Source organism: Chiloscyllium plagiosum, unplaced genomic scaffold (assembly GCF_037043375.1).
Source record: "Chiloscyllium plagiosum isolate Xiang-an unplaced genomic scaffold, Cpla_swu_hap1 HiC_scaffold_6, whole genome shotgun sequence".
Classification (NCBI taxonomy): Eukaryota; Metazoa; Chordata; class Chondrichthyes; order Orectolobiformes; family Hemiscylliidae; genus Chiloscyllium; species Chiloscyllium plagiosum.
In genome coordinates, this window is record NW_028270144.1 from 3,326,814 (window position 1) to 3,353,678 (window position 26,865).

At 43.2% G+C, this 26,865-nt stretch overlaps 1 protein-coding gene across 2 annotated transcripts; it reads left to right on the top strand.

The window, feature by feature from the left end:
- On the top strand, positions 1 to 26,352 carry LOC122551027 (methyltransferase-like protein 21E). Of its 2 annotated transcripts, XM_087987863.1 has the most exons (6): positions 1 to 272; positions 390 to 446; positions 8,753 to 8,865; positions 14,208 to 14,365; positions 22,234 to 22,351; positions 24,814 to 26,352. In XM_087987863.1, the coding sequence occupies exons 3-6, from the start codon at positions 8,760 to 8,762 to the stop codon at positions 25,221 to 25,223; spliced, it is 792 nt and encodes a 263-aa protein (XP_087843989.1). In that variant the 5' UTR covers positions 1 to 272; positions 390 to 446; positions 8,753 to 8,759; the 3' UTR covers positions 25,224 to 26,352. The 2 variants fall into 2 exon arrangements, with proteins under 2 accessions (XP_087843989.1, XP_087843988.1); XM_087987862.1 differs by lacking the exon at positions 390 to 446 and having other exon boundaries at positions 2 to 272.
- The last annotated feature ends 513 nt before the right edge of the window (positions 26,353 to 26,865 follow it).

Consider the following 26,865-nt stretch of genomic DNA (forward strand, 5'->3'; position numbering starts at 1 on the left):
TGTTAGCTTGAACCCACACTTGGAGAAGGTTACAGTAAATCTGTCCAAATCCAGCGAAGAGCTCTTTATGACAGGAGCATGTGTTTGGATCCTGTGGTCATTCTATCATAGGCTGTGTTGGTATTGGCTGGTGGGGCTGGCTCATCGACAAATACATAAAACCATTAGGACTTTTCCCGGAGGGAAGGCGGGTCTGACAGAGCTGCCTTTAATTACTGCAAACATAATCCTCATGCTGCTGAAGATACATCCGCTCTCAGCCTTCAAATAAGGTACATGCTTTTTATGCGCGTTTTCGGGTAATTTGTTTGTTTACTTACTCAGTTTTCGAATGGTTACGTTCTTTTATCCATAACTGCTCTCTTTTTGTATCTCACTCCTGGCTCTAGGTTTGCTGAAATCTTTACCTTCAATTTGCTTTAAAATTGGTTTTGCATAAGTTAAGGGTAAGTGATTGTATGGTGGCATTATCAGTAGAATTTTCCTAAGCCAGAGACCGGGGTAATGTTCCAGGGGCCCAGGCTCGAACCCTTGCCACAGCACAGGGTCGAATTCGAATTCAATAAACATCTGAAATGAAGAGGCTGATGATGATCGTGAAACCATTGTTGATTTGTGAAAAAAATCAATCGTGGGACATGAGCGTTGCTGGCTGGGTCAACATTTGTTGGCTGTCCCGAACTGCCTTTGAACTGATTATTGTAAACACTCGTGTTCACTATTATCTGCTCCCCGTGCCTGGTCTGGTCTCCATGTGACTCCAGACCCACAGCGATGTGGTTGACTCTGGGCAATGAGGGATAGGCAATAAATGCCGGTCTGACCAGTGATGCTTACTTTCTGAGAATGAATTACAAAAAAACTGGGCAGTAAGTTAGGACTCTTATGGATTTTTTGGAAACTAAGAATGAGAATTTCAAAATGGAATGACCACATTGTGCAGACCCGGAGCAGTAATTGAACGGAAACGTGTACTGTACATTACTACACTCCCAGAGAACTGCTTTCTTGTTAGCGAGAGAAGGGCTAGTGTTGAGTTTAACCTGTGTCTCACATGAGGTTGGGAAAATCAGAGTGATCTTAGCCAGTACTGAAACTGAACCCGAGCTGTTCCCATTGCAAACCAGCCATCCAACCAACTGAGCAAACCGAACCACTGAAGGTTTGGTACCCAAAGTGAACATACAGCCCTGTCTGATGTCGGGGATGAGAATGGCTCGAGATAAAAGAGGTCAGGAAGGTTTCGTGACAACGGGTTGGGCCGAAGGGTCTGTTTCCATGCTGTACATCTCTATGAATCTATGTACATATTATCCCATAAAATGGCAAAGTCATTGCAATGTGTGACGTGGGAAAGTTGCAGAAATTTTTTATCACGTGTGTTGAAGCCTAAATATTTCTAGACGATGGAATAGGTGGAACTGTGAAAATAATCATGAGACAAACAGTCACAGCCAGCTGCCACAGGAGCCAGTCATCATTGGGATGTTGAGAAGGTGAGGTATTTTTGCTTGTATTGAGCTTTCAGTAACAAAATGTTATATTCACGTGTGATATCATTTACTGAAAAGCTGTTCAGTCTACATTCAGAGGTTGTAAAAGTTCAAAGGGGGAAGGGTAGGAAAAAGGAAAAATAGAAAAAAGATGCGATGCAACTGCAGAGGAAATACTCCGGTAACACGCAGCGATCACTTTTTAAATTCAACTCAGATTCCAAATAAATGTCCTTAATGAATACCGAGAATTATAGGGAGGCAGATTTGCTTATTCGACAATATACTTGGACTTGCAATATCCAAACTGTAATGATAGTGAGGGGCAAAGGTTTCTAACAGAGGGCTTTTCTCACCCAATAGCAGCATTTCAGCGTGTTTCCCCAGGAAGGTACAAGATGAAGATGTGATGACACTGATGTCAGCAACCTTGCTTTAACCAGCCCACGCACAGACACAGGTGGAGTGCAGGTGTCCAGGTCCCAAGGAACATACCGATTGCTTATTCTCCACACCATCCCAGAATTAGTCAGTGGTCAGGAAGGTCAGTCCGGGTGACAGCTGCCATTCACCAACCAAGGCTGTTAAACGTGGCCTGTTCTCAGGCAGTGCAGGGTTTAAACTCACCCGGGGCTGATAATTGCCTTCCTGGCAGTGACTGGGAAACCAAGGTAATCCACCAGCAACACTGGGGCAGGGTCTATGGCTCCTGACCTTCCAGCAGCTTCGTGGTTTTTCAGACGGGGATTTTTTTAAAAAAACGGATTTTTTAAAAATCATTTTTTTTGCGAGGTCCCAGATTTTGACAATCGGGACGACTCGGAGATGTTGGAGATCAGAGGCGAGAGTGTGGTGCTGGAAAAGCACAGCAGGTCAGGCAGCATCCGAAGAGCAGGAGAGTCAACATTTCGGGCCGGAGCCCTTCATCATTTCTGACCGAACGTGCTTTTCCAGCACCACACGGTTGGGCCATGTGCCTGGTTTACTGAGTGGTTACCCAGGCTGGAGCTTTGGGAGGGGTCAGGGAGACCAAGGTGCAGCACTGGAACCATCTCAGAACGTGGAACAGGCTCTTCAGCTCACTATGTCTGTGCTGACCACGATGCCATTCTAAACTAATCCCATCTGGCTGCATATGGTCCATTTCCCTCTATTCCCTGTCTGTTCATTTGTCGGTCTAAATGCCTCGTAAATATTACTATCGTCATATGGTATGCAATGGGGCATGCATGCAATGTGTGTGTGTGCATGTGTATGCGTGTGCATTTGTGTATGTGTGCGTGCATGTATCTGTGTAAGTGTGTGTATGTATGTATGCGAATCCATGTATGTATACCTGTGTGTGGGTGCATGTGTGTCTGTATGTGCATGTGTGTAAGAATGTGTGGGTATGTGTATATGTGTCTCTGTATTCGTGCATGTGCCTGTGTGTGTCAGTGTGCCCGTCTGTGTGTGTATGTATGTCGGTGTATGTGTATGCCTGTGTGCGTGTGTATGTGTGCATGCGTATCTGTGTGTGTTCCTGTGTGTCTGTGTATATGTGTGCATGCGTGTGAATCTGTGTGCGTGTCTGTGTGTATGTCTGTATATGTGTGTATGTGTCTGGGTCAGCAGCATGGAGAAAGGGTCTCAGCAGGAGGCAACGCCATTCAAGATGGTCAGGGAGCAGGTTCCCATCTGACCCTTCATGATCGAAGATGTTTATGGGCTCTGTGCTTCAATGCAATCCTCTATCTGTTGCAACCACAAGTCAATGTTGAAGCAGGGCAGAGACAGATCTGTCAGTGCTGAGGGGACAGCTGCCCTAATGAATGCTGAGTGGACTGCAGCTGGAGACATTTGCAGCATCTCTTAGATTCCCATACACTGTTGCATAAAGTGAGGGAATGAGGTGGGAGGCAGGGGGAGCGAATAGATGGCAACAGATGAACCCTGTTCAATGGGACCCAACTGCTCCGGTCAACATGCACTTCCTCTATCTCGAGTATGCTTGTGGGTTATAAATGGTTCTGGCAAGATATGGTTTGCAACCCCCACTGATGTGTAAAACAAATGAACAGCTCATTCTGCTGCTCAGTCAACGACTGGTTTTGTGTCTCCATCCACATTTTATTGGAGGATGAATAAGAGTGACAAATAGAACGTGCGTTGTATATATGGGTGGCTCAGTGGTTAGCACTGCTACCTCACAGCGCCAGGGACATGTGTTCGATCCCAGCCTCAGGCAACTCTGTGTGGAGCTTGGACATTCTCTGCGTGGGTGTGCAGACTCTGGTTTCCTCCCACAGTCCAAATATGTGCAGGGAAGGTAGGAAATGCAGGGTTATGCAGATGTGGTAGGAGGGTGGTCTTGGTGGGGTGCTCTTCAGAAGGTCAGTGTGGATTTGATGGGCGGAATGGTCTGCTTCCACACCGTAGGGATTCTTTGATCCTAAATTTAGATTGAGCTCGAAGAAGCTAGTGAGTTGTCCACATTTGTTGGCTGTGGATATCCAGGTGTATGGCGCCTGACATCTCTGACATAATGTTATTATTTTCCAATCAATTACACACCTCTGGAGCAGTGGGACTCAAACCCAGGTCTCCTGGCTCAGAGATGGGACACTACCACTGTGCCACATAATGCAGGATGGATTGACTCTTCGCCAGTCAACTGGCAGTTACAGATGTCGGTTATAGTCACCCAAAATTATTTTTGTATCTAACGCATTCTGGGAATCTGCTACGCACCTGTTCAGCATTTTATAATGGAGAGCCCACCACGAGCAAACCCATGTGCTGACTGTTTTATTTGAGTGAGAGGTAGACCTCATCACTGTCCCCCACAGACACCATATCCCAGGGACTGATGGAAATGGGCATAGCTGTGAAATCTGACTACCCCCAGGCGCAAGGAGCAATTGGCTGCAGACAGATGTTATGAGGGCATCACAGACTGACTGAGAGAATTATAAACTGGAAACTCTTCCATTCTGTCACAATCTCTGCAGACATAATATGGAGGAACTGGGGTTGGGCTGGAATGGACAAAGATTAAAAATCACACAACACCAGGTTAGAGCCCAACAGGTTTATTTGGAAGCACTAGCTTTTGAGACACTGTGAACCACCTGATGAAGAGGCAGCAACTCGAAACATAGTGCTTCCAAATAAACCTGTTGGATTATAACCTGGTTTTGTGTGATTTTTAATCTTTGCAGAGTTTAGTTACATGATATACAGCAGATACAAGTGCTGGTACTCAGTCAGGGACTGTCAAATGAGAAGTGGAGACAGCCAGCAAGCAATTGGTCACTTTAGCAGGATATGATCAGGCCAACATTGCCATGGTTAAAAACCTGGTGCCGATTATGTCCTGTCAAGAAATGCTCATTACTCACATGACAAGGGTCAGAGATAGTTTTACAGCACGTGGTCACGTCAGTTTCATCTCCGGGCAATGGAGTCAGAGGCAGCAGGTTAAATCGGGGTAACAACGCAATTCGCTCATCACCTCATCTGAGTCAGTTTCTGACTCTGGGCAGTCTTCACAGTCTCCATTACCAACCTGCTTCCCAGCACAAACACAAGCAACTTCACAGTGAATCAGGAAGACAAAGTCAGGGAGATCCTACACTCCTAATAACTGACGTGGAGAATCAAGAAAAAACAAACATTAAATGAGTGGTGGCCACATCTTGGCATGTGGCCTGCATTCCATTGAACAGGCAAGTGACTATTCCCAGACTCGTTGGCAAGAGCTGCCAAGTTTATCCCCCAATTATTTGTAAGAAATCAAATCTTCATATTCACAAACAACTAAAGGATTTATGTGGTCATCTACATTCCCAGAATTAACTGTCAAGGAATCTACTAAAAGTTGATTAAGTGTCCAAACTAAAAATATTGAAGCACACCAGAGAGATGATGATGCACTTACCACGAGGAAATGGGTCCAAAAAACATGATCAGTGCAAGTCCTTCTAGATAGGTTGTAAACAAATGTGCCATGGATGTGATCAAACTGGTTAGCAAATCACAGTCAAACCCCACTGCTTTGAAAGATTTGTGCAGGTGTTGGACTGGGGTGGACAAGGTCAGAAGTCTCACAACACCAGGTTATAGTCCAGCAGGTTTATTTAAGATCAGATATTCTTGGAGCTGTCGACAATAATCTGGTGTCGTGTGACTTCTGACCTCAAAACAGATAGACTTTATCGCAAATAAAGCGTTGTGGAAATCCTGGTTTGAGTGAGTTTTCACGGTTGAAATTACACCCTCCTGGTATAGTAAGGTGTAGCTGCAGGTGGCCATTCACTCTACTTCTGATGAAAATGAAAGTGATAAAACCAAAAAGAAACAAAAAGCAAAATACTGCAGATGTTGAAATAAAAATACAAAGTGCTAGAAATGTTGGTCAGGTACAGAAGGCTTTGCACATTGAGCTGAATGTTGCCACAAATGCTGGGACCAGTTGTGGGCTGTCAGCCGGCGTTTTTCAGTCTTGCAGCTTTTGGTTTAGTTTTGCAGCCTGGAGTTTAACCCAGTCTTCATCAACCGGCTTGGGATGGTGGGTGGATTTTGGAGCTGGAGCACTAATCAGGAAACACACATGAGCGAGCCTGACTGTGGATGAGGTGCAAGACAGGAGCAGCAAAGATGCAGAATGATCTTAATCACCAGCACTCTCATTGCCAGTAGGTTCTGTTACAATGGCAGAAATCCACTTCCATTTGACTGCTGACTTGCCATCGCCGTCTGATTATTATTTACATTGCACATCTCATGTAAAACTGGAGTTGCTGGGTCTTTTGGTTGTTCATGCTCTTTCTACAGGCTGAAGATTTGTGCAGACACTGAGGATCCGGTCTGCCTCTCGAAAAATTGCAATACTGTAGTCAATCTCTGACATTAATTGTCCTTCATTCAAAAGGGAGAGAGAAAAAATATTGGCCAGTCAAAGTAATATCTCTGAGTGGGAAAATGTTTGAGTCTGTTATAGAGAATGTAAGAGCAAAACATTTAGAAAAATATAATATAATCAAGCGGAATCAGCGTGGCTTCATGAAGCAGAAATCATGCCTGGCAAATTATTAAGAGTTTTAAGACCATAAGATGTAGCAGCAGAGTTGGGCCATTTAGCCCATCGAGATTAGAGTGGTGCTGGAAAAGCACAGCAGGTCAGGCAGGAAGGGCTCCGGCCTGAAATGTCGATTTTCCTGCTCCTCGGAACCTGCCTGACTCGCTCTGCTTTGCCAGCACCGCTCTAAACTTAACTCTGACCTCCAGTCCTCACATTCACCATCTGGCTCATCGAGTCTGTTCTGCCATTTGATCGAGGCTGATGTGTTTCTCAACCTCATTCTCCTGCCCTTTCCCCGTAGCCTTTGATCCAGTTACTAATCAAGAACCGAACTGTATCTGTCTTAAAGACAATGACTTGGCCTCAATAGCTGTCTGTGGCAATGAGTTCACAGATTAATCCGCTGTTAAACATCTTAGTTCTAAAGAGTTGTCCCTCCCCTCTGAGGCTGTGCCTTCGGGTTCTGTCTCTTGTACAAGTTGAACTATCCTCCCCACACCTTCTGTATCCAGGCCTCTTCAGTATTCTGTAAGTTTCAATCAGATACCCCCCCTCATCCTTCTAAACTCTGTCGCACACAAACGCAGAGACCTCAACTGCTCCTCATACACGTCCTTCAACTCTGGGATCATTCTTGTGAATTTCCTCTGTAGCCTCTCCAATGCCAGCACATCTTTCCTGAGATATAGGACCTAAAACTGCACAGAATATTCAATACGAAGTCTGACCAGAGCCTTACACAGCCTCAGCAGTATATCTCTTGCTCTTGTATTCTAGTCCTCTTGAAATGAATGCTAACATTGCAGTTGCCTTCCACACTGCCAACTGAACCTACATGTTAACCTTAAGAGAATCCTGAACTAAGACTCCCAAGTTCCTTTGTGTTTCAGATTTGCAAAGCCATTCCCTATTTAGAAAATAGTCTATATCTCTGTTCTTCCTACCAATGTGCATAACTTCACAATTCTAACAGACTTGTCAGGCATGAGCTCCTCTTAAAGAAGTGGTGCTGACTCAGCCCTATTTCACTGTGCATTTCCAAATACTCTACAATCTTCTCCTCAGTAATGGATTACCAAAGACTGAGGTCAGGTTTATTCATGGATTATTTCCTGCCTTCTGTCTCCGTCCCTTCTTAAACAGGGCAGTTACATTAGCCATTCGCCAGTCCTCTGGGATCCTCCCTGACTCTGGTGATCCCTGAAAGATCATGACCAATGCCCCTACAATCTCCTCAGCTATCCCATTCCAAACTCTGGGATGTAGTCTGTCTGATCTGGATGATTTATCCACCTCCAGACTTTTCAATTTCCTCAGCACCTTCTCCTTCATGGGGATTGCTCCACTCACATTTGACCCCTGCATCTCTTGAAGTTCTGGCATGTTGCTGGTGTCTTCCACTGTGAAGATTGATGTAAAGTACCTATTAGAGTAGGTTTTTAATCCTCTTACTTCTCCAGTTTACTGTTAAGCTTTAAACAGTTGGAACCCTCCAAACTCTGCAACTTTAATGGACTGTTTTGGAGGGTTCTAGGTGTAGGGGATTGGCCATCAGGGACTTGGTCAACTCCATGAAGTCAGCTGTCTTGAGTGATTGGGCATTGTCCTGACATACAATTACAGACTTAGCTACTCCACAGCTCTGACCGTTGGAATATCTGCATCATTATTGCTTTCATGAATTGTTGGCTTCTATAAGTCATAGTCAACAGACTTGAAGTAAATTAAGCCAACATTGCAATTGAGCAAAAACACCAATACCCGGAATTGGAATACATGACATAGCAAAGAGCAAATGGAGCAAGAAGAAAAATACCAGGAACAGGGTCCTCCATTGCTCTCTTACCCTCCATCTTTTTCACTCTCTCAAACAAAAAACAATTGAGAGACTTTTCCAGCATAAGGAAAAGGAATGTTCCTCAGTTATCCCCAACTGAAATCTTCTTTGAAGATATTCATACAGCACAGGAATAGGCCCTTCGGCCCAACATGTCTGTGCCAACCATAATGTTATTCTAAATCCATCTGCCTGCATATAGTCCATCTCCCTCTACTCCCTGCCTGTTCACAGGTCTGTTCTTGCTGTTGAAGTGGGGCCAACACCCTGTTTGGTATCCCTCATCCCCATTCACTAAACACCAATCAACTGGCATCTACAAGGTGTTACTCATTAGTAATCTGATTTGTAACTTTGTAGTGTTGCAATGGAGACGATCTCTACATTAGAAATATCTGCAGAGGATGAAGAGGAGTGTGAAATTCAGAACCAGGAAGAACATTCAGAAACTGAATCTTCTGATGAAAATGAAGGTAGAGTAACATTTAAACAATATATTTCACTATTTGTTGAATATTATTGCAGTGTATTTACCATTCTTTTGGAGCACAGGTGTGTGTACTGTAATGGGAGAATAGATGTGGACATAGAAATTGCCAGCAGGAATACAATTAGGTGCTCCCTGTATTTAATAAGCTCACATTTTCCCACCTCGTGCTTGTAATGTTTCACCTTTTGCTTGTCAATAATCAATTGTAAAGATTCCATTTCTACAGCCTTTTGAGAAAGAGGGTTCCAAACATTCACCATTGTCTGTGTGAAAATATTCTCCTCAGCTTCATTTTAAATGGACAATGACCCTTTAAACAGTGACCCCCTAGTTCTAGATTCTCACACTAAGAAATATCTTTGCATCTTTACCATGTCAAGAAGTCTCAGGATCTTCTGTTTCAATAAAGTCACCTCTTGCTGTTCCAAAGCTCACTGAATACAAGCTGAACCTATGCAGCTTTTCCTCATGAGAGACTCCCACAGCCCTCCCCAATTAGATATTAGTCTGGTAAACCTTCTCTGAACTGCTTCCAATGCATTTACATCCGTTCTGAAATAAGGAGACTAACTCTGTACACACTACTTCAGATGTGATCTCACCAGTACTTTGTATAAGTAAAGCAAAATCTCCCTATGCTTGTATTCACTTCGCCTGAAATGTACAACATCAATCTGTTACTGCTCCAAATGACTTGCTGTATCTGAAAACTAATTTACTGTGATTCATGCACATAGACACCCAGTTCCCTTTGAATCTCAGAGCTCTGCAGTCTCTCACCTTTTAGACAATATGCTTGAGTACAATTAATAAATATAAAGAATGCGTTTAGTTTCTAATATAAAGTATCATCAAGTTGAATCAGTGGACTATAAAGTAGATGTGGGCTTTGCTGGCGAGGCCAGCATTTATTGTCCAGAGGGTAGTTAAAAGTCAACCCCATTGCTGTGGGTCTGGAGTCACATGTAGGCCACACCAGGTAAGGATGGCAGTTTCCTTCCCTGAAGGACATCAGTGAGCCAATTCCTGACAATTGACAATGGATTCATGATCATCAGTATGACTCTTCATTCCAGATTTTTACTTTCACTCAATGGTGGGATTCAGACTCAGGTCCCCAGAATATTATCTGGGTCTCTAGATTGACAGTCCAGTGATAATACCACTAGGCCATCACCTACCCTATAATCTAGAACAGACAACATTACAGCGCAGTACAGGCCATTCAGCCCTCGATGTTGTGCCAACCTGTGAAACCAATCTGAAGCCCATCTAACCTACACTATTCCATTCTTGTCCGTATGCCTGTCCAATAACCATTTAAATGCCCATAAAGTTGGCAAGTCTGCAACTGTTACAGGCAGTGCATTCCACGCCCCTACTACTACTGAGTAAAGAAACTACCTCTGGCATCTGTCCTATATCTATTGCCCCCTCAATTTAAAGCTATGTCCCCTCATGCTAGCCATCGCTATCTGAGGAAAAAGGCTCTCACTGTCCACCCTATCTAACCCTCTGATTATCTTATGTGTCTCAATTAAGTCACCTCTCAACATTATTCTCCCTAATGAAAACAGCCTCAAGTCCCTCAACCTTTCCTTGTAAGACCTTCCCTCCATACCAGGCAACATCCTAGTAAATGTCCTCTGAATCCTTTCCAAAGCTCCACATTCTTCCTATAATGCGGTGACCAGAACTGCACACAATACTCCAGGTATGGCCGCACCAGATTTTTGGACGTCTGCAGCATGACCTCATGGTTCCAAAATTCGATCCCTCTACTAGTAAAGCTAACACACTGTACGCCTCCTTAACAACCCTATCAATCTGAGTGGCAACTTTTAGGGATCTATGTACATGGAATGATTGTTTGAAGATCACTGTGCAGAACTATTATAACCAAAAACAGGCTAGATTGAAAATAGAGGAAGATGTAACAACAGTAGTAAGACAAATGTAACTAGAATTATGGCCTGGAGTTTTTGGTAGCAATGAGGGCACTCAAGTCCATTACTCCACTGAAAGTGACAGCAATGTCAAGAGTTAGTCTATGTGCAGTTCAGCACGGAACTCCTTGCATTGCTGCTTATCTTTCTCCACTTTTATACTCCACCACCTCCATCAGACTGTAGTATGAGTTTCTAATAACATACTAAATTCATAATTCCTGCTGAAAGATCTCATGGTACTTAAAAGTTAATTTTGTACATGCTAAATTACAAATGTAATTATTAAACAAGATTTTTAAGAAAGCATATGATGTTTTGGATTCTACCTTAAGCCCAGAATCATGTTCCAATGATTTATTTTGCTCTCTGTAAAATTTACATGATGTGAAGGATTTTACTTTCTGATTTGCTGACAGTGAGCAGACTTCAATTTGATTGGATGCCTACACTGATGACATAATCAATCTGGCCACCTTGGCATCCGCTCGATGGAGAGTCAGATTTAAGGAGATCTCTGCAAATAGGAAAGCAATGACATTTGATTCAGTGGTCAGCTTTCTTTGAGGCCATCAGCAAGTACCATCATTTTCTGTGGACAATAAAATTTGGACCCATATTCCATTTGGAAAAGATATAGATTTATATGGTTATAATAGCTAGCTCAGCATTTATGTTTCTAAAGGTATTCCTTTGCTAGATTTGTGAAAAATTTGGGGAGAAAGTGAGGTCTGCAGATGCTGGAGATCAGAGCTGGAAATGTGTTGCTGGAAAAGCGCAGCAGGTCAGGCAGCATCCAGGGAACAGGAGAATCGACGTTTCGGGCATAAGCCCTTCTTCAGGAATGAGGAAAGTTTATCCAGCAGGCTAAGATAAAAGGTAGGGAGAAGGGACTTGGGGGAGGGGCATCGGAAATGTGATAGGTGGAAAGAGGTCAAGGTGAGGGTGATAGGTCAGACTGGGGTGGGGGCGGAGAGGTCGGGAAGAAGATTGCAGGTTAGGAAGGCGGTGCTGAATTTGATGGATTTGACTGAGACAGGGTGGGGGGAGGGGAAATGAGGAAACTGGTGAAATCCGAGTTCATCCCTTGTGGTTGGAGGGTTCCTAGGCGGAAGATGAGGCGTTCTTCCTCCAACTGTCGTTTTGTTGTGGTCTGACGATGGAGGAGTCCAAAGACCTGCATATCCTTGGTGGAGTGGGAGGGGGAATTGAAATGTTGAGCTACAGGGTGGTTGGGTTGGTTGGTCCGGGTGTCCCAGAGGTGTTCTCTGAAACACTCCGCAAGTAGCCGGCCTGTCTCCCCAATATAGAGGAGGCCACATCAGGTGCAGAGGATGCAACAGATGATATGTGTGGAGGTGCAGATGAATCTGTGGCGGATATGGAAGTTTCCTTTGGGGCCTTGGAGGGAGGTGAGGGGGGAGGTGTGGGCGCAAGTCTTGCACCTCCTGCGGTTGCAGGGGAAGGTGCCGGGAGTGGAGGTTGGGTTGGTGGCGGGTGTGGATCTGACGAGGGAGTCACGGAGGGAGTGGTCTTTACGGAATGCTGATAGGGGAAGGGAGGGAAATATATCCTTGGTGGTGGGGTCCGTTTGGAGGTAGCGGAAATGACGGCGGATGATGCTCTGTACATGGAGATTGGTGGGGTGGTAGGTGAGGACCAGTGGGGTTCTGTCCTGGTGGCGGTTGGAGGGGCGGGGTTCAAGGGCGGAGGAGCGGGAAGTGGAAGAGATGTGGTGGAGGGCATCGTCGACCACGTCGGGGGGGAAATTGCGGTCCTTGAAGAAGGAGGCCATCTGGGATGTGCGTTTTTGGAACTGGTCCTCCTGGGAGCAGATACGGCGGAGTCGAAGGAATTGGGAGAATGGGATGGCGTTTTTACAGGGGGCAGGATGGGAGGAGGTGTAGTCCAGGTAGCTGTGGGAGTCGGTCGGTTTGTAGTAGATGTCCGTGTTGATTCGGTCGCCTGAGATAGAAATAGAAAGGTCGAGGAAGGGGAGGGAGGAATCTGAGACTGTCCAGGTGAATTTGAGGTCGGGGTGGAAGGTGTTGGTGAAGTGGATGAACTGTTCAATCTCCTTGTGGGAGCACGAGGCGGCATTTGAGAGTGCAGTCTTTAACATCAACTATGGATAGCGATACATGTCATTGTCATGTACACATCATATATTTGCAGTGAAATTTCTCAAACCTTAGGGCTTCTATATTTATTTTAACGTTTTAATAATCTGTAATTCTCCTTCATGCTGTTTATTATAAAAAAACCTCCCTGTCTCGACCTCAATTTCCTTCACGTTGTTTGAAGGAGGCAGTGATTTTTGAACAAAAGTCATGTTTGAAATTTATCTTTTTAGCAAATGTTTTGTTGCCTTTTTCTACAAATAGATTTTGCAAGTATATTTTAATGAGGAAGTAAATCATTTATCATGTTATGAGTGGAGTAGATTTCAGACAGCAGTGGCAAGGAATCTGGGTTCAAAGATCATTAGACATTCATGACATCAAGAGGTTATGAGAATAACACAGGAAAACATCTTTGAAGGAGATAATCAGCTAAGGTCTCAAACTGTGGAGCAGACCTCAGAGACTGACTACTCCTGCTGCTTTGTTCCGAAAATTATGTATTAGCAATGTGTGTCAATAATTTTGGAACTTAGTCATTTCATATCAAAGCTGCAAGGAAGGAATTCCAGCCTCCACACATTTCAGGCTCTTATGGCGATTGTTGGCGTTACTAAGGTATTGACATATCTCCTTTTGAAAGTGAATGTTGCTTTTCCTGAATTCTGCCCTGTACAAATGATCTGCAGCAAAGAGATCAAGTGACCATCTGAACCCAGGCCTATCCCATTGCTACCCTAAAACTACTTCATCCCCAGTGTGCAATTCTTGGTTAAACTATATCTTGAAGACCAACTTCCTTTTACAGTGAAAGCCAGACTTGGATGGTTCACAGATGCTGAATCTGGAAGGGATGTAGTGGGTGGAGAAGGGAATTCTGGAAGATTGGGTTGAGGTAGATCAAGCTCAGGGATGAAGGGCAGCAGCAAATAAGATGTCAAGTGGAAGAGATAGGGAATTCAGGCTTGGGAAAGGTCTGGAGTTATTAACAATGAGACAGAGGACTCTGCTTTCTGTACCTTGTAGCAGTTTAAGGTAGCAGTTTAAAATCTCCTTTAGGAGGTAATGGAGTCAGAGAATGGAAGGCAGATCTTATTAAATGTTTCATTTTTAATTCTGAATGCATGTGCAAGAACAACAAACTGGGGCTTACATAAGAGTAATGTTCATGAATGGATGAATCATTGGTAACTTGTTATCATTTTAACTCAATTGATATTTGCCTTATTAACTGTAGATTTATGGTTTCTTTCTACTAGAAATTCTCACCGATGTCAAAAGACCTTCAGATGCAGTGAATAGGATTTGGTCCCCTTCAATTTACAGTTTGGTTCCAAAGGAAAGCTACAACTTTGCAGGTTATGAAATCACCATCCACCAATCCATTGATCACTTTGGAGCTATTACCTGGCCAGCGGTACGTTTTACTTAAGCAGAAAAAACATGTGGAACTTAGACTTGGGGAGAAGGAAAATCATGGGAGACAGAATAAATCAAAATGAACAAACACATTTTCTCTGGATCACTAGAGCTCGTATACATTTGCTACCATTTATCAATTTATAACAACTGTAACAATGGAATTTGCATAGTATCCTAGAGTTCTGAGGTGCTGACTGTGCCAATGGAGAAGAATCCACTAGTTCATGCATCCTGTAAAGCCACAGTTGTGAATGTTTTCGGTTCATTTGAATGACTGCAGTTCACCACAAGGCAGACTCTGTGAGACTTCACCTGGTGGGGACTCTGCCTGCACTCTGCCCTTTGATGGGACATAATCTAAACTCTGCCCTGACCAAACCTGGGTGACTTCACGAGTTGGGAAGGCTGCACTTGAGAGATCAGAGCCTGAACTCACTCCCATCCCCTTGTGGGAAGGCTTTTAAATGGCATCACAACACAGCATGCACTCAGCCCTCTGACGAACTCTGCCCTGACTGATGAGACCACAAGAACAGAAAAAGTGTAAATGTGTTCAACAGAATTAAAATTAAAATAGGTTCCTTTTACATTATCACCATATTTTAGATTAGATAATCTAATGTAGCATCTGAAATTGTAAATGAATTCCTATGATTAGTGATGAGGTAGAATGTGCTAGATTAGTTAAGACCCTAAAACCATAAGACATAGGAGCAGAAATTAGGCCATTCAGCCCATTGAGTCTGCTCTGCCATTCAATCATGGCTGATAAGTTTCTCAACCTCATTCTCCCCTTTTAATCAAGAACCTATCTACAGCCTTCTGTGGTAATGCATTCCATAGATTCACCACTCTCTGACTGAAGGAGTTTATCCTTATTTCCGTTCTCAAAGATCTTCCCTTTACTCTAAGGCTGTGCCCTCGGGTCTCAGTCTCTCCTACCAATGGAAACATCTTCCCAACATCTACTCTGTCCGGGCCATTCAGCATTCTGTAAGTTTCAATTAGATCCCCCTTTTCCTTCTAAACTCCATTAAGTATAGACCCAGAGTCCTCAAACATTCCTCATATGTTAACCTTTTCATTCCTGGGGCCAAATTAACTCTATATTAAAAGTTACTCTATTCATTTTGAAATTAAACTTTTAAATAATTACAATAACATTGGGTTTTGCCTAAACATGTTGAGTTTTTTGATTATTAGTTGGAATGTGTTGTACAGCCATTTGTGAATGGGGCTGAACTAAATGTAAAACAATACACAAAGGGAGCATTTAACATCATCTGTGTTCACAAATTTCTCTAAAAGCAGGCACTGTCAAAATCAGCAAATAGGTGCCATCAGCACTCAACATTTATATAACAATCATGGAGTAGTCAGAAGGAGAGGCAATTATTTGTAAGTAAATATAAGACCATAAGAACTAGGAGCAGGAGTAGGCCTTCTGACTCTTCGAACCTGCTCCACCATTCAATAAAATCATGGCTCTTCTTTTCATGGACTCAGCTCCACTTACCCGCCCTCTCACCATATCCCTTAATTCCTTTACTGTTTTAAAAAAACTCTTAGCTTTAAAAACATGTACTGAGGTGGCCTTGACCACTTCATTGGGCAGGGAATTCCATAGATTCACAACCCTCTGGGTGAAGAAGTTCTCAATTCAGTCCTAAATCTGCTCCCTCTAATCTTGAGGCTATGCCCTCTTGGCCTAGTTTCGCCTGCCAGTGGAACCATCCTCTCTACTTCTATTCCCTTCATAATCCTGTATGTTTCTATAAGATCCTCCCCTCATTCTGCTGAATTCCAATGGATATAATCCCAGTCTACTGAGTCTCTCCTCATAAGCCAAACCCCTCAACTCCAGAATCAACCTAGTGAACCTCCTCTGCACCCCCTCCAGTGCCAGTACATCCTTTTTCAAGTAAGGAGACCAAAACTGCACACAGTACTCCAGGTGTGGCCTCACCAGCGCCCTATACAGCTGCGACATAACCTCCCTGCTTTTCAACTGAACCCCTTTCGCAATGAAGGACAAAATTCCGTTTGCCTTCCTAATTACTTGTTGTACCTGCAGACCAACCCTCTGTAATTCATGCACAAGGACACCCAGGTCCCTCTGCACAGCAGCATGCTGCAATTTCTTACCATTCAAATAATAGTCCTTTTTACTATTATTCCTACCAAAATTAAAAATCACAAAACACAGGTCATGGTCCAACAGGTTTATTTGGAAGCACTGGCTTTTGGAGCGCTGTTTGTTCATCAGGTGGTTGTGAAGTATAAGATCGTAGGACACATCCTACCAAAATGGATGACTTTGTATTTATTAACATTGTACTCCATCTGCCAGACCTTTGCCCACTCATCTATGTTCCTCTGCAAAGTTTCACAGTCCTCTGCACACTTTGCTCTGCCACTCATCTTAGTGTCATCTGCAGACTTTGTCAAACTGCAGGTGGTCTCCAACTCCAAATAATCTATATAAATTGTGAATAGTTGCGGTCCTAACACTGATCCCTGAGGTACACCACTAGTCAATGATAGTCAACGTTTAAAAACAATTCTCAATGATTAGACGCACCTTAAGCAATATTATAAACTATATATAGTGTGTCAAAACAGTTGCATAGCAGTGTACTTTCAGCTTCTAAAACAAATTGGCAAGTGGTCAATAATTTTTTAAATACAGCAGTAAGTTGTAAAAAAAGTCTGATACACCACAACACATATGTTTAACATGACAAGGCGTTTCTAATAACTGTAACTTGTTGTGTCGCCGTAGTCTTATCAGACTATATTGGGCTGCTCTCTCATCAGACAGAAGCAACTGGTGGTGATTTAACCTGGAGAGTCACCAAACCTCAGGCAAGGGAAGAGGTTGAGGAGTGTCCTGCATGGTAACCTCAAACCCATTATGGGAATTGAACTCATGCTGTTGGCATCACACTGCTCTGTAAACCAATGATCCAGCCAACTGATCTTAACCGATTCCCTAACTGGAACTACACTGTATATATATGTTGTGGTTCTGTTCGCCGAGCTGAGAATTTGTGTTGCAGACGTTTCGTCCCCTGTCTAGGTGACATCCTCAGTGCTTGGGAGCCTCCTCTGAAGCGCTTCTGTGATCTTTCCTCCAGCATTTGTAGTGGTTTGAATCTGCCGCTTCCAGTTGTCAGTTCCAGCTGTCAGTTGCATTGGTCGGCATATTGGGTCCAGATTGATGTGCTTATTGATTGAATCTGTGGATGAATGCCATGCCTCTAGGAATTCCCTGGCTGTTCTCTGTTTGGCTAGTCCTATAATAGTAGTGTTGTCCCAGTCAAATTCATGTTGCTAGTCATCTGTGTGTGTGGCTACTAAGGATAGCTGGTCGTGTCGTTTCGTGGCTAGTTGATGTTCGTGGATGCGGATCGTTAGCTGTCTTCCGGTTTGTCCTATGTCGTGTTTTGTGCAATCCTTGCATGGTATTTTGTACACTACATTGGTTTTGCTCATGCTGGGTATCGGGTCCTTCGTTCTGGTGAGTTGTTGTCTGAGAGTGGCTGTTGGTTTGTGTGCTATTATGAATCCTAGTGGTCCTAGTCTGGCTGTCAGTTCAGAAATGCTCTTGATGTATGGTAGTGTGGCTAGTCCTTTGGGTTGTGGCATGTCCTCGTTCCGTTGTCTTTCCCTTAGGCATCTGTTGATGAAATTGCGGGGGTATCTGTTTTTGGCGAATACATTGTATGGATGTTCTTCTTCCTCTTTTTGCAGTTCTGGTGTACTGCAGTGTGTTGTGGCCCTTTTGAACAGTGTCTTGATGCAACCTTTGTGTGTGCTAGGGTGGTTGCTTTCGTAGTTTAGGACTTGGTCTGTGTGAGTGGCTTTCCTGTATACCTTTGTGGTGAATTCTCCGTTCGGTGTTCTCTGTACCATCATGTCTAGGAATGGGAGTTGGTTGTCCTTTTCTTCCTCTCTAGTGAATCGGATTTCTGAGAGTGTGGCGTTGATGATCCAGTGTGTGTTCTCTATCTCTGTGTTTTTAATGATTACAAAGGTGTCATCCACATATCTGACCCAGAGTTTGGGTTGAATTTGCGGTAAGACTGTTTGTTCTAACCTTTGCATTACTGCTTCTGCTATGAGTCCAGAGATGGGTGAGTCCATGGGTGTGCCATTGATTTGTTCATATATTTGGTTGTTGAATGTGGTGTGTTGTGAGGCACAGGTCCAGTAGTTTGAGTATGCAGTCTTTGTTGATAGGTTCACCGTCTTGTTGTCTGTTCTGTATGTCCAGCAGGTTGGCTATTGTTTCTCTGGCTAGGGTTTTGTCGATAGAGGTGAACAGTACCGTTACATCGAATGAGACCATAATTTCTTCCTTGTCTATGTGTATATTTCTGATGATGTCCAAGAATTCCTGTGTTGATTGTATAGAGTGTCTGGATCCGCTGATCAGGTGTTTCAGTTTCTGCTGTAGTTCTTTAGCCAGTTTGTGTGATGGTGTCCCTGGGGTAGTGATACTATGGTCTGAGTGGGAGATCAGTGTTAGCAAGATCAGCATTATGGGAGGCTGGACAGTCCTTTTATCAGTCTAATAACAGCCAGGAAGAAGCTGTTCCTGATTCTGTTGGTGCGTGTGTGTTCAAGCTTCTGTGTCTTCTGCCTCAGGGAAGAGGTTGTAGGAGAGCATTACTGAGGATGTGATTTTTCTTTGATGATGCTGGCAGCCTTGCTGTGGCACTGAGCTACGTACAGAGGAACCTCAATTATCCGAAGGACACAGGCAGAGAGTATTTCATTCAGTTAGTCAAATTCTGGATAATTGAATGTCAGATAACACAGGTTAGCCGATCATCGGGACCTTGCGATCCTACCGGATAATCCGATATTCGGATAAACGAATGCTGGATGATCGATGTTCCTCTGTAAATGGAGTCCATGGATGGAAGGTTGGCTTCCATGATTGTCTGGGCTGTGCACACCACCTTCTGTAGTTTCTCTCAGTCCTTGACAGAGCAGTTATGCACCCAGACAGCATGCTTTCTATGGTGCATCTGTAGGAGATGGTGAGGGTGCTAATGGACATGCCAAATTTCCTGAGCCACCTGAGGAAGAAGAGGCGTTGTTGTGCCTCTTGACCATCGCATCTATGTGGGAAGTCCAGGAGAGGTTGCCAGTTCTTGTCACTCTCAAGAACTTGACGCTGTCCTCCCTCTCAAACCCCAGCTTCATTGTTGTAGATGGGGGTGGGCGTATTCTCCTCTTTTCTCTCTGAAGTCAATGATCAGTTTTTTAGTTTTGCTGATGTTGAGAGAGATTGTTCTCATTGAACCACATCACCAAGCATTATATCTCCTTTCTGTATTCTGACTCATCTTAACTGAGATCTGTCCTACCACAGTGCTGTCATCAGCAAACTTGTAGATGGCATTCATTCGGAATTTGTCAACAGTCAAGGGTTTACAGGAAGTACAGTAGGGGGCTGAGAATGCATCCTTGGGGAACTCCAGTGTTGAGTGTTATTGTAGAGGAAGTGATATTGTCTATCTTCACTGATTGAGGTCTGTGGGTCAGGAAGCTGAGGATCCAGTTGCAGGGGGCAGAGCCAAGACCAAGTCACAGAGTTTTAAGATCAGTCTGGAGGGGATCATGTTGTTGAAGGCAGAGCTGTAATCAATGAGCAGGAGTCTGATGTAGGTGTCCCTTGTTGTCCAGATGTTCCAGGGATGAGCGCAGGACTAGGGATGTGGCATCTGCTGTGGACCTGTTATGTCAGCAGGTAAATTCTAGGGGATCGAGGCAGGCTAGGAGATTGGATGTGATGTGTGTCATGACCAGCCTTTCAAAGCACTTCCTGAATATGGAGGTCAGAGCTATTGGGCGGGAAATATTAAGGCATATTCATCTTAACTGCCCTCTGGGTAATTAGGGATGGGCAATAATTGCATTCTAGCCAACAACTCCCACATCCCAAGAACAAATATTTTTTCAAAAAATTTGTGCACTCAGTGATAATTATTCCCATAATCAACTCACAGACCCTCTGCATATCTAAAAAGTAGTTTTACTGAATAGTATCAAGATAAAAAGTATTGAATTGTGGGGCTAGAATAAACAACTTCTGAAAATGTGTTGCTGGAAAAGCGCAGCAGGTCAGGCAGCATCCAAGGAGCAGGAGAATCGACATTTCAGGCATGAGCCCTTCTTCAGGAAGCAAGGGCTTTTCTGAAGAAGGGCTCATGCCCGAAACGTCGATTCTCCTGCTCCTTGGATGCTGCCTGACCTGCTGCGCTTTTCCAGCAACACATTTTTCAGCCACGATCTCCAGCATCTGCAGTACTCACTTTCTCCTAGAATAAACATCTTGTCAATATACACTCAGCACACTGAGTCACCAAGTTGTTTTAACATATCAGTAAAAAACAGTTTTGGCATAAAAGAGATAAATGATCAGCAATCCTTGTGAAACTGTTTGCAATAATTTTCAAATTCTATTCTTCGAGATACACCAAAAATAAGGATGCCTTTCTTTAGCCTGGTTTACAACAACATTCAAACATTAAAAACTGATGCTCCCTTCTAACCTGATAACTGCGCATGGAGCCAATGTAGTCTGACTTCCACTAAAACAAAACACTGCAGATGCTGAAAATCTGGAGTAAATGAAAATGTAGGTAAGTCAGCACCTGTGGAAAGAAACAGAGGTCTTTGCAATCCTTCATAAATATTGAAGAAAGCAAAAAGAATTGGCTTTCAGTGAGTGAAGGTTGTGGGCTGGTGGTGGTGGTGGGGGGGGTGGGAGACAAGGGATTACAGGGTGGGGTAAAACTAAAGGGGAGATCTGTGGTAGAGTGGACAGCATGCCTGACAAATGACACAATATTTCATGGTGTAAGAGCCAAAGAAAATTGTAATGTGTCTAATAAAGAAACTTCAGTCTAGACCTTTCCACCAGAGCAAAAAGGGTACGAGTGGCCTGAAGCTGGAAGCCCTGCTCAAGCATGACACCTGACACCATCCCCGCTTTCCTCATTCCTGAAGAAGAGCTTATGCCCGAAACATCGATTCTCCTGTTCCCTGGATGCTGCCTGACCTGCTGCGCTTTTCCAGCAACACATTTTCAGCTCTGATCTCCAGCATCTGCAGTCCTCACTTTCTCCTCAAGCATGACACCACCCAGTTGGTGCTTTCTATTTTCATGGGGATACTCAAGTCGCCAGCCTATCTATATTCTCGTGTATCCTCTGGCAATCCTCCTTACTATCTGTAGCTCTCCCAAACTTTGTGTCATCAGCTAACTTACTAAACAGGCCAACTACACTCTCCTCCTAATCATTCATATGTTACAGACAACAGGGGCCCCAACACTGATCTTTGCAGAACATCACTGATCCCCAGTCAGAGAAACACCCTTCCACCATTATTCTCTCTCGTCTGTGACCAAGCCAGTTTTGTATCCATCCAACCAGGTCATCACAGATCCCATGTGACGTCACTTTCCATATCAGCCTGCCATGAGGGACCTTGTCAAAGGTCTTGCTAAAGTCCATATGGACAACATTCACCACCCTTCCCTCATCAATCATCTTCGTCACTTGCTCAAAAAACTGAATCAAGTTTGTGAGACATGACCTCCCTGTACAAAGTTATCCTGCCTATTGCTAATAAGACCATATTTTTCCAAAAGTAAGTAAATCCTGTCCCTGTACAAACTGTCCTAGTGTAGTTTAAGATTCAGGACAGGATCTTGCTCAAGTTTCCTATGCCTCTGAATTCCAATAAATATGTTTCTTGGGGGTGAATACTTCCATTTGAGTAACCTTCAGTGATATCACTGATATTTTAGATATTAATCAGGTTTATAATTGTTTCTTTTGATAGGCAGTTGAGCTGTGCCATTTTCTGGAATGCAACTGGAACAAATTCAACCTTGATGATAAGAAAATAATCGAACTGGGTGCTGGAACAGGACTGGCATCTATTTTTGCTGTCTTACTAGGTAATTACACATTTCGCCCCGTTTTCAAACTTGTAATAACAACTTGCATTGAAATAGCTTCTTAAATATTATAAGGTATCCTGAGGTGTTTCAATTAAATAATAAAAACTTGGACAAGACAATTTTAGAGAGCTTGGATCCCCTGGAATTGTTTGGAGATGAAGCAGATTAAGTAGGTAGGAAGGGAGGTGGGATTTAAGACAGGAATTCAGGGAGCTAGGGTGGAAGCCTAGAGCTAGAACAAACAGGGTTCTTATCTCTGATTTGTTGCCCATGCCACGTGCTAGCGAGGCAAGGAATAGGGAGAGAGAGAGGAGTTGATCACATGGCTACAGGGATGGTGCAGGAGAGAGGGTTTTGGATTTCAGGATAATTGGGGCTCTTTCTGGGATAGGTGGGACCTCTACAAGATGGTCTTCACCTGAATCAGAGGGGTATCAATAAACTGGGAGGAGGCGGGGGGGGGAGGGGGTTTGAATTTGCTATTGCTCTTCAGGTAGGTTTAAACTAATACAGAAGGGGGATGGGAACCTAAGTTGTAGTTTGAGTATACGGAAGGACGAGAGTAGTGAGGTCACAGCTAAGATTTCAAGATCGCAAGAAGGCACCGGCAGGCAAGAAGTTGGTTTGAAGTGTGTCTACTTCAACACCAGGAGCATCCAGAATAAGATGGGTGAACTTGCAGCATGGGTTGGTACCTGGGACTTTGACATTGTGGCTATTTCAGAGACATGGATAGAGCAGGGACAGGAATGGTTACTGCAAATTCCTGGATTTAGAATACTTTTTTGTCAGTATTCACACTAGAAAAAGACAATATGGTCGAAGAAAATATTGAGAATATTGATGGGATTGAGGTGTGTAAGGAGGAGCTGTTAGCAATTCTGGAAAGAGTAAAAATAGATAAATCCCCTGTGCCAGATGAGACTTATCCTAGAATTCTCTGGGAAGCCAGGGAGGAGATTGCCGAGACTTTGGCTTTGATCTTTATGTTGTCATTGTCTACAGGAATAGTGCCAGAAGACTGAATGATAGCAAATGTTCCCTTGTTCAAGAAGGGGAGTAGAAACAACCCTGGAAATTATAGACCTGTGAGCCTTACTTTGGCTGTGGGTAAAGTTGAAAAAGGTTATAAGAGATAATCATCTAGAGAGGAGTAAGTTGATTAGGGATAATCAACATGGCTATCACAAACCTTATTGAGTTCTTTGAGAACTTTAAGGGCATTTAAATAGTCATTGGATGAGAATGGAATAGTGTAGATTAGATGGGCTCCCGATTGGTTCCACAGTTTGGTGCAACATTGAGGGCTGAAGGACCTGTACTGCGCTGTAATATTCTATGTTCTAAGTATGAGTCAACATGGGCAAAGGGGAGGCGATGGTTTTGTGATATTATTGCTGGACTATTAATCCAGAGAAAGTGAGGACTGCATATGCTGGAGATCAGAGTTGAGAGTGTGGTGCTGGAAAAGCACAGGTCAGGCAGCATCCTGATGAAGGGCTTTTGCCTGAAACATCAACTCTCCTGCTCCTTGGGTGCTGCCTGACCTGCTGTGCTTTTCCAGCAACACACTCTCGACTACTAATCCAGAGAGCCAGGTAATATCCCAGAAAAAGATGGCAGATGATGGAATCTGAATTGAATAAAAATCTGGAATTCAGACGAATGACGACCAAGAAACCATTGTTGATTGTCGGGAAAAAACCTGTCTGGTTCACTAATGTCCTTCAGGGAAGGAAACTGCCATCTTTACCTGGTCTGGCCTACATCTGATTCCACAGCCACAGCAATGTGGTTGACGTGTGGACAATTAGGAATGGACAATAAATGTCGGCCTAGATAGTGACACACCCCCTACATCCTGAGAATGAATAAAATAAAGGATGAAGTCATATGAGCACACAATTTGGCAGCACGACAGTGGAAAAGACTCAGCAGATAGGGTCTTCAAATAAGCAGTTCTGGAAAGGCACTTACCTACTCTCCCAAACTGTACTTGCTTCTCAGTTGCCAGACTTTCCAAGGCGTGAGTAACCAGGTTCACCTTTAGTGAAATATTACAATTGCCGGTCAGTCTCCTGGAAATGGAAAAGCTGCTAATTCTTTGTTCTGCCTCCCTTATGTACAAACATTGGGTTAGGACTGGCTGTCAGATTCTTTTAAAGAAATGAAACATTTGATGCAACCCTAATCAATTTTTTTTTAAGCTTTGCAGTTTCTCTCCCAGATCAATTGCAAAGTAATCGGTCAGTTAATCAAGAATTTTGATGGAAATAACTCATTAAATTTTACGTTTACACAATCCCTCCATCTAATGTGAAGTCACATGCAAACTAATTTCAATCCGTCTAATTAATTTACAAATATTGAATAATATTTTTAGCGTTTTCTGAAAATAGAAGAATAATAATGTTGACAATTTTCTGTACTTCTATATGATTATTTGTGTTTTCTCTCAGGTGCTTATGTCACTAGTACCGATCTCCCTTGTGCAATTGGAAACTTGTGTAGTAATCTTATGAGAAACACACGATGGAGAAGCAAGCATCAACCTCAAGTTAAGGAGTTGATTTGGAATGTAGATTTAGATAAAAACTTTCCTCAATCTGTTCATCACTACGATTATATTTTGGCAGCTGATGTTGTTTATCATCATAATTGCCTGGATGATTTAATGGCTACATTTGAGTATTTCTGTCAACCAGACAGTGTGATTTTATGGGCAAACAAATTGAGATTTAATTCAGACTGTGAATTTTTGGAAAAGTTCAAGGCAAAATTTGATACCGTTATGTTGGCAAATATCCCTCATGCAGAAGTTATAATAATTAAAGGGACAACAAAGTCACAATTAATGAAGAATACTTAGTGGGGGAAAAACATGAGCTACATTCAAAACAATGCATTGTAAAAAAATGGTCACAATACATCTATTTTAAATAAATCCTGTATATTGATGCTTTAGAAATTTTAGCACTGAATATTATTCTTTTGATGAATTATTCAATAGTTTCAGAAGTCAGTTTATATCATAGACCAGCTTCTATGACAACATGAAGCACTCTGAAATATATTACAAATTCATCAATAGTTTGCACTGTTTGGTACTTATTTTAATTTTGAATTGGTAGTAAATCTGCTATATTTAAAAAATGAAGGTGATGGGGCAGGGGCAGAAATTCCGGCGTCAACTGAATTTTCACTTTGGACCCAAGAGAGCAGAGTTGGAACAATTCCTGAATCTGCAAACCCTCCCCAGGAAAATGTGCCCCAGTAGTTTGGACTGCTGTCGCTGGGTTGGAGAAGGGGTGTGAGTGATTACAGCAACTGAAGCTATCATGTTCACGCCCACTGAGTTCTGAGGCTGCTGGATACAAGAGTGTGGTCTGGGCACAAGGTGAGCATTGGTGTTACTGCACTTTGTCAAAGCTGTGAAGAAATGCATAAAAGACCAGCGTTCAAACCTCATGGTCTGTTAAACCTGAGGGAGTGAAAATCAGATTGCCATGCTTTGGGGCCTTGACCTGTCAGCTGTCACTACTATAAAAATCAAATCACTTTGCAGTCGACATGTGACAATGCACTGTGACAAAAATGGACTCCACTCCCACAACTGTCCAGTTAGTGTGTGTGGGCCAGATACAATGAACCATGCATAACCTGAACCATCAGTATTTGAACAGAGTGACAAACCAATGAGTGACAGGGTTAGTAGCTGATGACAGACGAACATAAGAAACAGGAACAGAAGAACATGTTCCACCATTCAATAAGTGTATGGCTACCTCTGGTGCACCTTTTCAAATGTTCCTGGTTCAACCACTCAAAAAGAGGGTCAATACTGATGGCATGCTGCAGCCACAAGTTGGGGAACGGCTTGCATACTCTTTGATAATTCCAACAAGTGTCCAGGGACTATCCGGAGTAGTAGCACAACTACTAGTAACGGTAGGATTGAGCTGGTGTTATCAGGCAATGTTCAAGACCAGCGGGGGACTGAGAACCCAGGTCTGGGGAGACCTAGTGTTTTCCTTTGGATTTGGACATGTCTGATCGAGGCTTTTGATCATCCATGTCCGATCTGTGTACTTAACATTTCTCATTCACTTTGGGTGGTCTCCTTGACCTTAAAACCTATTAGGAAAATTACTATTGGCCTGATGGGAGAGGAGATTGAGGTCCATTTGAACTGTCCCCTATATGATATCCACCTGTCAGAGGGGACCAGAATGTAGACACAATGATCTGTGGTAGCCACTAATCAATTAGATCCCAAAATGAATAATCTACAAAAGCTCTGTTTTGATAACATCGTCCGGATGGTAATTATGACTCATGCACATTAAGGAGTTTCGCCTAACAGTTTGCAGTTCTACAGAAGGGAAAAACTATAAAAATTTCACTTTCTCAATCCTGGAAGATCATTGTAAATTTATAAGATGTGAACTCTGGAAGTACTCAAACTCCACACAGGTACGAGACATTGGACTGGATCTTATGACCACATGCAA

What these genes read in the sequence shown, in the direction of transcription:
- LOC122551027 (XM_087987863.1), top strand. Translation starts at nt 8,760, where the DNA reads ATGGAGACGATCTCTACATTAGAAATATCTGCAGAGGATGAAGAGGAG. An exon ending in ATCTTCTGATGAAAATGAAG is followed by an intron (nt 8,866 to 14,207) that starts GTAGAGTAACAT and finishes TCTTTCTACTAG; the next exon opens with AAATTCTCACCGATGTCAAA. An exon ending in TATTTTTGCTGTCTTACTAG is followed by an intron (nt 22,352 to 24,813) that starts GTAATTACACAT and finishes GTTTTCTCTCAG; the next exon opens with GTGCTTATGTCACTAGTACC.